The sequence below is a fragment of the Erigeron canadensis genome, chromosome 1 (assembly GCF_010389155.1).
Source record: "Erigeron canadensis isolate Cc75 chromosome 1, C_canadensis_v1, whole genome shotgun sequence".
Classification (NCBI taxonomy): Eukaryota; Viridiplantae; Streptophyta; class Magnoliopsida; order Asterales; family Asteraceae; genus Erigeron; species Erigeron canadensis.
In genome coordinates this window covers 3,428,377-3,439,618 of record NC_057761.1, presented here as the reverse complement: position 1 = coordinate 3,439,618, position 11,242 = coordinate 3,428,377, and the positions used below count along the sequence as shown (strand labels likewise).

The 11,242-nt window shown below is 33.3% G+C and overlaps 1 protein-coding gene and 1 long non-coding RNA gene across 2 annotated transcripts; both read left to right on the top strand.

Moving 5' to 3' along the window:
• The first annotated feature begins 1,729 nt into the window (after positions 1-1,729).
• Positions 1,730-2,761, top strand: LOC122587092. The gene is made up of 2 exons (XR_006322113.1): positions 1,730-1,835; positions 2,427-2,761. It is a non-coding gene; the product is annotated as an uncharacterized LOC122587092 (long non-coding RNA).
• A 7,326-nt stretch (positions 2,762-10,087) lies between these two features.
• LOC122606490 (auxin-induced protein 22D) lies at positions 10,088-11,242 on the top strand. The gene is made up of 3 exons (XM_043779351.1): positions 10,088-10,389; positions 10,476-10,775; positions 10,871-11,242. The coding sequence occupies exons 1-3, from the start codon at positions 10,211-10,213 to the stop codon at positions 10,944-10,946; spliced, it is 555 nt and encodes a 184-aa protein (XP_043635286.1). The 5' UTR covers positions 10,088-10,210; the 3' UTR covers positions 10,947-11,242.

Genomic DNA, 11,242 nt, shown 5'->3' with positions numbered 1-11,242 from the left:
ATTCCATCAAATTCTGTGAACCAAACGCGACCCTAGTGTTCAAAATATGGCAAAATCAAAACAGTATGTGCATTTACATGGTGGTGGATCTTACATGGGTCAGGGTCGATAGGTGAGTAAATAGTGCTTACATGTGCTTCTAGTTTCTTAAATATAAATACGTTGTAATATTTAATTGAGATTATGGCACTAGAGTGTAACAAACTATAACTCAATGGTTATGTAATGTAGTGACCTTTCAAATTGGCTATCTGATGTAAGTACCTTCTATTTTTGTTCTTTTAATGTACCGGTTGACCTGTTGTACCGGTAGCCGGTAACAATGTTAATTTTACTTTGGGATTATGGCATACGAGTGTAACCAACTATGACCTAATGGTTATGTTATGTAGTGATCTTTAAAATTGGCCATCTGATGTAAGAACCTCTCATTTTTGTTATTTTCATGTACCGGTTGACCTGTTATACGGTCATGGTTACGGTTGTGAGTTGTGAACTTCGACGAGATGGATGGTGAATGGTATTAGACTCCGACGACGTTGTAGTGGGTGGTCTCAGTATCATTTTTTCTTCCATTCAAGAGGTGCGACCATCTCTCCATCGTCTCCACATATGGACACGTACCACCGCTGACAACCACAAATAAAATAAAAAAAATGTCAGCCGCCACCCAGACAACCACCGTCGTCATCCTCTGTTAAAATCCCCCCCTTTTTACCCCATTGTAAACCAACCTTGTTGGATATTGATAGAGGTGGGGATGAGAAGTTTGGATCTATATGGTTAACGATGATGGGGTGATCATATCACAGTCTGATTTGGGGGTTAGGGTTTGTCACCATCAAAAAGTTAAAGAAATTAAATTAAATTGATTTTAGGAACAAGATTTGGGATTTGTTCTCGAAGAGGAAACAATGGGACCATAGCTACGTTCAGTGCATTTATAAATGTATACACCATTCTATATCTAGTTTCAAAGTTTAGAAATGGAAGTTATATCATTATTATTGAATCGTGTTCTAAAATCAATAAATGTATATATGTATCCATCTATATCTAGTATTGAATTGTGTTCAGGATTGAAGTTAGTTATTGAGTTACAGTTTCACATTTGCTCTCCAGAAAAATTGTTGTTACCGAAGATAGTATCGGAAACTATCTGGAGAAGATGACCGGAGTATAAAGTCATCGGAGTAACACGGTAGCATACATCGAGTGAACAAAACAGAGAGGTTCTTACATCAATTTAACACTTTCATAGGTCACTACATTACATAACCATTTGCTCATAGCTGGTTACACTCCGGTGCCATAATCGCTATTCCTTTTTACGTCCAACGTGAAATTACCGGTTACAAATAGGATGTTACTCGGTTGGATACATTAAAAGAACAAAAATAGAAGGTACTTACATCAGATAGCCAGTTTGAAAGGTCACTACATTACATAACCATTGAGTCATAGTTGGTTACACTCCGGTGCCATAATCCCTATTTAATTATCTTAAGAACCTAATGTATGTTATTTCCAACATTAAATTTTTAATTGATGTCATTATTTGGAGCTTCAGGAACTGTGTGCAATCGTTCCTGCAAGAGAAAAGCAGACAATTGTAAAAAAGTGTGATCAGTAAGGTAACAGCAATATTGCCATTGGCCTACAAATAGATAGATATGTCAATTTTCTTGTAAATGTTACATCTGGTATATTCTATAGCCTTTAGTGTTAATATATTGTCTCTTTATAAGATCCTTTGTTTTGCATTGCAGTTTTGTGCAACGATATACTTGTAATTTAATTTTCATAGGGCCATATACAACCTCGACACTGTTTTGGTGAGCTTATTACACTCTGTCGTTTCTTAATATGGATATAATGGTGTACTTATAGGCAGCAATTTTGACTCATTTTACTTGGCAACGAGCTTTAATAAATTAGTCTAGCTATTTGTTACATCTTTTGATTTAATTTCCTTATATGGATGAAATGAAGTTCCTGTTTGTTACTTTGTTTAAGGCTCGAAGTAATACTTTTGATTTATGATATTTAGGTTCTGTTGTTGCATATATGAAGATTTATGATATTTAAGCTCGAAGTAATACATGTTTAGACGTTTAAAGCTTCATGCATTGGGGAGTAATATGTTTTTAGGGTAATAGTTCTATATAAACATATGCAATAAGCATGGCGGCGATAAGTCTTTATTCCAAACTATATGTTAAATCAACGTTTTTATTAATCCTTTTTGAAGTACGCAATTTGTAACCTTGGTCTCTTTGTGCATTCTATTGAGTTATGGGATGGAAGGTATATGAAAATATTATTCATGATTAAGAAATGTATGGTAACTGATATGCACAGCTAAGATCCAAAGTTAAGCATAATTTTAATTTCGGCTAATATCTGTTTTGGGTTGTCCTCTGCAGGTAGTAAATGTATTAACATTGTCCAAGGAACTTGTGGACCTAATAAGAAACGTAGACACTGTATTTCATTCCACTCCAGTAGGGTCATCCAAGTTGACCCTCAATACATTATACAGATTTGTGCCTTCTATCCGTGAACAGTTGCAGCAAGCTTTCCATCAGGCTAAGCACATTGCTACCGTCGCCAAGAAACTCAAAGAAAGCCCGTGATATGAATCTAACTCACTGAAACAATGTCAAGCTAGATACAATTAGGTTACCTGTTACTAACTTCTGGTTGTATGAAAAACATTTATTTTGATATATATGAAATTTGCTCTTTTGCTATTTGTGTATTTTTTTGTATTATGAGATTAACTATTATTTAATGTGTGGATATTAGTAATTTTATATACAAAAAATTTTTTTTAAAAATTTGAACCATGACACGCAAAAAAGGTGTCAGAAAATAGTGTCATAAAAGCGTGTGATAAATTCATAACGTGCGAAATGCGTGTCATAAAGCCTTATAACAGGTCGATTTATGACACCAAAAAATGTGTTATCTGACTCCTTTTATGACACGCAATCGGTGTCATTAAATGCATTTTTCTAGTAGTGGTTCATCATTGGTTGAAGCTCACTTAAGCGACGCCATTGGCACCAAATTGTTGTTTGGCTTCGTTAGTTCCATCATTGGTCTATTGGCGACTGACGATAATGGACGAGCTTTATTGGTCACTCTCTTAAAATCCGATTAATTTTTTTTGGTGGTTAAATCTATCCGATAAGATCAGTTGCTTTTTTTCCCCTTAATCCAACGAGATCAATTGGATGAACTTTTAGACCCAACATTTAATACATGTTGGTTTTATATATGTTGTTGATTTGTTCTAACCGATAAACGGTGTAGGAATTCAATTTCATTTTTTAGGTCGATTCTTATTCGTATTTTCTGACAATGAAATTACGACGACAACGGTATCCAATCCCGGCATAAGCCGGGGTACAGGGAAGGTATGATGTAGACAGGACCTTACCCATACATAAAGTAGAGAGACTGCTTCCAGATCCGCCGAAGTGGAAGGGATCTCCGGCCCAAAGAGAGTAAAAAAAAGGGTTAGATCCACCGGAGTAGATCTTTAACCGGAAATGAACAATCTCAATCTCAAACTCTCAATCTCAAATACATAATCTAAATCTCGAAATCATATGCTCAATATCCGATCCAACATATATTAAACCAACATATATGAGCCTCGTTGTTTCTTATTTATCTACTGTATTAAGACAAATGAAAAGAATAGTAAACTTTCAAAACCTTTTCATTTTTACAAGAAAGTTTGAATATTTTAATATAAACAATAACATCAAAAATTTTAAACTTTTCATTTTACAACAAAGTCTCAATTAATTTTTTCATTATAAACAACAAACATCAAAGTTTTTATTTTCACATTTTGGACACTAACACAAAATTTGGATTTCTTTATTTTGAAACATGAAACTTCAAAATTTATAATTTTTGATTTGGACACCAAATTTTTTTTATTTTAAACAAATCTATTCATGACAAAATAGTTTTAATTAGACAGTTGTAGATCCAACGCAATTTTAATTTTATAACGAACTTATATCAACACGACAATTTAGTCTCTTTTGGCGAAATAATATTCATATCACAATTTTTAATTTATTTATCATAAAGTATTACTCATCTAATTATAATTCGGTAAAACACATGTGTTAAATATAACAATGAATAGGTATGTATATTATTTCACTTCTCAAACCAATCAACTAAAGTGAGATATTTTTTAACAACAAAAATTCATTAGCAGCTAGTAAGATGCTGGAAAATGATGTTATAAGGTAATTGAGTTACAATATTCTAGGTTTGCAATCAATTCATGAACAAAGATGAGATGATCCCACAAATATTACCGTCTCCGCCATACATCGTCTATTGTCGTGTTTTCCCTGCCTTATAACTGCTTATGACAACCCAATTTTGAATACCCTTATTATTTACACGGACAGAGCTAGAAAAATTGTTTCAAATTGGTAATTGTTAGTTTTATGCTTTGTATGTATCTATTGTTATTTAATTTTCCCCCCCTTTTTATAAGGCCAAACTTCCTAATATAGTGGACAGGTCAAACTCAACAAAGTGTACAACTGGCCTTCAATTCATATCACATATCATGGTCTTAAATGAACCACACCTCACAAAAAGAGAAATTTTGGACTCTTATAACTTATAAGAGTACAACCACACGATTTACCAACTGGCTATCCCAATTTCGCAACAACAAAATTAAATAAAAGCCATATTAAAAAAACTGTCATATTTTCTTTATACCTTACCAATTGTACCTTAGAATGGTGCCAACGGGGACATCAGTTGCCTTATTAAAGCTCATCACCAATTCACCACTGATGCCATTGGCATCATGTGATTGGTGGGTGCATCCGTTTGATCCCATTAGTTAATCAGTGTGCTGGTGAGGAAGAAAATGTGTTCGCGTATGATATTTTTCCTTTTCATTTATATATCCATATGGATTTATATATGTGTCACGTGTGTATAAATTAATAAAACTTTAAGTGATGGACGGAAATATTGAGGATATGTCGATATGATTGAGGTTAATTGACAATATATTGTGTCAGCTGTATGTCGGAAAGAGATGTGATAAAGACGATACTAGAAAAAAAAAATCTAAAAGAGGACAAGATCATAAAAATCTTTAGGAAAAAATTCGAAAGAGACAAACTTAAAAATTCATAAGAAAAATTTAAAAATTTATAGCAAAATTCAAATTTTTAAGAAAGGCGTCTCCCGTCCCCCTACTGATACCGTCCATGCTAACATGACTAAGGGTGTTCATTGTTCGGATTAACCGAATAATCCGCCCAATTCATTTGACATATGTACTATTTGGATTGGATTATTTGGATTTGGTTTGGTGTTTAGTTGGAACCGAATAAGGAAGTCGTTAAACGGTTCGGTTTTGGTTTAGATAATTCTCAATTGGGGCTCAACCAAAACCCAATTAAGCATTTAATGTTTAATAAAAACTATAATAACCTAATCTAAATGATATAAATACCACTTTAGTTATTTCAACATGTAAATCTTAATAACCAAAATGCACCGAGTAATTTGAATAGCCGTATATGGATAAATAAATAAAATGATGTAAATTGACATTCGGATTAAATGACAATTCAAATATATAAAATAAAATTGTAAAAGCGTTTTTTATTTGGGTAATCCAAAGACCGACTAAATCACCGAACTTTATTTGTGTGGTTTGGATTGGGTGGTCATATGTATGGATTGGGTATTAGGTGGTTTTTTCGTTCTTAAAAAACCGAATAACTCAAACCGAATAGCTCTATACACCAAAAACCCAACCGAATTAACATCCCTAAACATGACACACATATTAATTACATTATTTCTACTTATACTCTGGTCTTTTTCTCAAGAGGCAAAATCTTTACCGCCTAGGTGTTGAAATGGTTAACATAGTAATAACTGATGAGGTTATTAATGCGCCCCATTTGAAGGTGCTCATACAGAGTTGACCATTTCAGTAAAATATTACGGAGTATGTAACATACATAGTCCTTAAACTCAACCAGCGATGAACTTTATTATGTGAACATAGCAATAAGCGGTATATACAAATCTAAAAGCAATTTAATGCATCTACCCATTTGTGGGAAGTTTGTAAATGAAGTCCGTGTAATTTACAAGCAAATCTCCCAACTTAATCCGTCAAATGAACTCAACAATGATAAAATATTAAAATGCATAAATAAACCACTACTAAAAATACATAATCCAATACATATATGAACCAAAACAAATGTGATATGACTCCCTTCTATGTTGTGATTGATGTGTCCAATACGTTTTTGTACCATTATTCGCTTCTTTTTCACGTCAATATCGAAACGCTTAAACGGACACAAAGGAAAATACCAAAAGTGCAAAAGTTAATAGCTATTTTATGACACAATTTGCTTGAAAAAGAATATATTCCACATAAAGGGTAGTCCTTTTATTTTAAATGTAACTACCAAGCGTGACATTTAACGTGAAAACTATCTTATAAGCATACAGCCATATACATATAACTTGTATTACTCCTACTATACAAGTACCCAAAAGATTGATCGTAAATGCATGTACACGGTAACTAAAAAAAAACACAAAGACCCTTATCCTAAGATAAAAGAAACTGCTCAGAATGACTCTCAGGCATTTTGTAAGGAATGAGGACAGTGGCGAATTTAAGAATTTGAAAGATGAGGGCCTGAATTATTATTAGGTCGCGTTTGTTTAACAGAATTTGATGGAATTGGAATTGAATTTCATCCTTAGTTTGTTTGGTTGTTCAAAGAAAGAATAATCTCATTCCGTAGGATTATTCCATCATTTGATGGAATCTTCATTCCTTGGGGATGGAGGAAGGAATTTCATTCCTTTTATCACTTGAATTCTCAAAAAATCAAAAACATTCCGTCAAATTTTATTCCTTCAGATTCCAATTCCTCCGAAAGATTTCATTCATTCCAAAAACATGCTGTGAACCAAACGCGCGCTTAGGGTTATGTATTTAGAGATGTTGTAACTTGAACACTTTTTATATTGTGTGAAATTTTTTTCATCTAGTGCATTATATATAATTAACCTACAAAATTGGACGGATCGTGTAAGAAACCGGCTGGATGTTGACGTGGTACTATTTGACATCTGAGATGTGACACAATGAGGGATCCCCACATCACATCTAGCCCGTTGCTTACATGATTCGTTCAGTTTTGCAAGTTAATTACATACAATGAAACTGGATGAAACTTTTTTTCCATACAATAAAAAATAAAGTACAAGTTACATACATCTCTAGATATTTAACCCTTTTATTTTTATTAATTACCTTAAACTAAGTTGCAGTCTAGTACTATTTGGTTGGAGTTTAGTATTAAATCAGAATTACAAAACTAAATCAATAAGTTTTCCACTTTGTTCAACCGCACTTGTTGAAAATGCGTGTATACATTGTTACATTCTCATGTATCAAATTATACTAGTGGCCATTGGCTTAGGGCGCTACAGATGTCGTATACGCATTACTTAATTAATCCGGTATTAGTTTAAGAGAAATGCTAAATGCAATCTAAAGGGTTGTATTTAACGTGCATAAAAAATTTGCACATTCCATATTAAAAGTCACCCCTAAATTTTATAGTAAATTTACAAATAATTTATGCAACTTAAATACAGGTTGTATTTAGCAAATCCCTTAATTTAATAGTATTTCATCGTTTAAGAACTAATACATGCATCTAGATATAAGCATTAATTGCATTGTGCAACCTTATGTTGAATGAGTTAAGAACAAGGTCAGTATGTCCAGTTTTTGACCATTAACAACTAATAAAATTCTTGATTTTACAAAAATTCTGGTTGTTAACTAAAAGCATGTTTATGGTGTTTCACGCACATTATTATACTAATGGGAAGTATATCACTTATTTAGTAGTAGATCAACTAAATATATATTAAGATGTTTTTTTTTTTTGAAAGGCATTAAGATGTTATATATCAATACTGTAATTATATAAAACATGTTTGGTAATATACGGTAATTATATAAAACATGTTTGGTAATATACGGTTAAAATGTATAATGTACGGGTCACCTTCACGAACCAATACAGATTACACGTACATATTTTCACATGGGATGCTCTCTCTATAGAAAGTAAGAGCAAAAGGACGGTCCTGATCTTAGTACAAGACTAAATGTTGACCGTTGGATGAAGCTAGCTAGGAGGGGAAGTGTTGAAAGAGAGTCACATTTCCATATGGGCGGCTGAGCTTGTCGAAATATTGTCCCCTAAAAATAGCAGCACTTGCCTCAAAGCTGCTGCTAATGCTACCGACAGCTTAGCTTGCCTTTGTCCTTAATTCACTTCCACTTTTGATACCTCCCCTTTCTCTCCTTTCCTCCACTCACTTTTAGTTACAACATGTCATCATCTATTAACATATATCTATTTTTATATAAAAAGATAATTAATTAATCTAACTTATGTGCCTAAAAATTAATCTAATACCTTTTTGGGATTAGTTTATGCACACAATAACTTACGTGACATGCACACAATAACTTTTTGGGATTAGTTTATGCACACAATAACTTTTTGGGATTAGTTTATGCACACACTTAAAAAAACAGATTATTTTTTTTCAAACTCGCCGGAAAACTTAAAAATCCAATTAAACCTTCGTTTCTTCGAATTACACTGCGAAATTGGCACCAAAATACTCAAAAATCAGCCGCGAACAAACCCTCGGTAAAAGTTAAACCAATTGAGACTCGTCGGATAATTCATCAACTCGCCGGAAAATTTAAAATCACCATAAATTTGTTGTTTCTTCGAGTTTCGGACAACAATTTTGAGCAGTTTGGTGTTGGTTTCAAGTCGAAACTCGAATAAACAACAAAGTTATGGTGATTTTAATTTTTCCGACGAGTTGGTGAATTTTTCGGCGAGTCTCAATCGGTTTAACTTTTGTTGAGGGTTGTTCGCGGCTGATTTTTGAGTATTTAGGTGCGAATTTCGTGGTCTAATTCGAAGAAACAAAGGTTTAATCAGATTTTTCAGGTTTCCGGCGAGTATTTGCGGTTTCCGACGAGTTTGAAAAAAAATAATCTGTTTTTTTTAATTGTATGCATAAACTAATCCCAAAAAGTTATTGTGTGCATGCCACGTATGCAGTCAACGGGTCAACGTAAAAGTAACCGGTCCCACATAGCCATAATCCCGTTTTATGTTCACAATAACCAAAACTTAAAGTTTCGTGAACACAATAAAGCTAACCTAGAGTTTGTGCACACAATAACTTTTGAGCATTAATTGCCTGCATTTCTAGGCACTTATCCCTTTTATAAAAGAAGCGGTTTTGAAAGTAAGTTGAGACATATCTATAAAATGACATCTTAAACGCACAATGTCTTGAAAATACAATACCTAATACTCCTTTTGATTCTTCTTTCATGTCTATATACTAATCTCTATTATGTCAAAATCAATGTTACAAAGATTTAAAAAAAAAATAATGGAAGGAACCCTAGCCCCGGTACTACAATTGGATACCTATCGACTCACCCCGTATGAGTCATATGATGCCGGCACAAAACCTCCATCCTAATCCCCACACCATCTTGGCACCCCGAATAATCGAACCCGCGTATCTAAACTTCACATGTGGGTCTAGATTTCATTGGTAACGGATACCTTAAAGGAATTATTTTTTGTGTCAAACGGGGATCGAATCTGAGACCTTAAGGTGATTAAGTAATTCTTTTACCACTAGGTTAACTCCTTGTTGGTATGTTACAAATATTATATAACAATGTATTATGTACATAACTATAAAAGTTTAGTCTTAAGAAAAGAAAAAAGAATCTTAATAAGAAATGTTATATGTTTTAGGTGAAGCAAAAGTAAGGTAACTTAAAAAACAGATATCTAACTTCCCTGCCCTACAAAGGGAACATAAAATACTTAGCCCCTACCCCACCACTCTTGGTATTTCTTTGCATTCACATTCATTACACATATATAAATATACCAACCTATCTAACATTCCCATTTAACAAAGGGAACAAAAAAAATACTCTTCTTATATAAGAGAAACCAAAGTTGAGTTCGTCCAAATATCATCAAATCTCATTCAGGTTTTGAAGAAGAAAAAAGATACATACATATATATTAGCAAGATGAATATGGAAGATGGTTTGAATCTTACACTTGGGTTACCTGGAAGAGACGAGTCTGATAAAGAGTTGTGCTTCAAGAACAACAAACGGTCACAACCCGAAAACAACGATGACCGTAGCGAATCAAAAGGCAGTTCTATAGCCAAAGAAACTGACATGGAAACTGTACCTGCATCCAAGTAAGTCATTTTAACATAATCCATGACTTTATGTACACATATGTAACTAGTTACATGTGATTAATGGACTTGTTTTGAAAAAACAGATCACAAGTGGTAGGATGGCCACCAGTGAGGAACTACAGGAGGAACAACTTTCAAACAAAAAAGAGTGAAACAGAAAGTGGGATGTATGTGAAAGTAAGCATGGATGGTGCACCTTATCTAAGAAAGATTGATCTAAAAATTTATAAAGGTTACTCTGAGCTTCTAAAAGCTCTGGAAAATATGTTCAAACTCACAATTGGTGTTTATTCTGAGAGAGATGGTTACAAAGGATCTGAATTTGCACCTACTTATGAAGACAAAGATGGTGATTGGATGCTTGTTGGTGATGTTCCTTGGGAGTAAGTCCTCTTTCTTTTCTCTGTATATAAATATACAAGTAAGTATATATATTGTGAACAATATGCTAATGAATGTTATGGTGTGATAAATGCAGAATGTTTATAGTGTCATGCAAAAGAATGAGAATAATGAAAGGGTCAGAAGCAAAAGGGTTGGGATGCAATGTATGAAAAGTGAACCAAATTAAGATGGATATCATCATGCATCATCAAGTATAGCTTGGATGGATGGAGTGGAAGAGAAGATGAATCTTTCAGCTTGAGTTCTCCAAGAAATATTTTTCATATTTTGAATGTCACTTGTATCATTGAACTTTGACAGGAGAAGTTTAAGATTTAAGAAGAAAAGAAAACCAAAAAAAAAAAAAATGTTATAGGATTTACTATATACTAAGTCAATCCATATATATATAGTTTTGCTTTCTGTAAATTTGTGGCAGGAATATCAGTGATGTTTTTTGAGGTTC

Bases quoted from the DNA above. Each gene is read 5' to 3' on its own strand.
- LOC122606490 (XM_043779351.1), top strand. From the start codon at position 10,211: ATGAATATGGAAGATGGTTTGAATCTTACACTTGGGTTACCTGGAAGA. The intron at 10,390-10,475 runs GTAAGTCATTTT...TTGAAAAAACAG, and splicing joins GAAACTGTACCTGCATCCAA to ATCACAAGTGGTAGGATGGC. The intron at 10,776-10,870 runs GTAAGTCCTCTT...TGATAAATGCAG, and splicing joins GTTGGTGATGTTCCTTGGGA to AATGTTTATAGTGTCATGCA.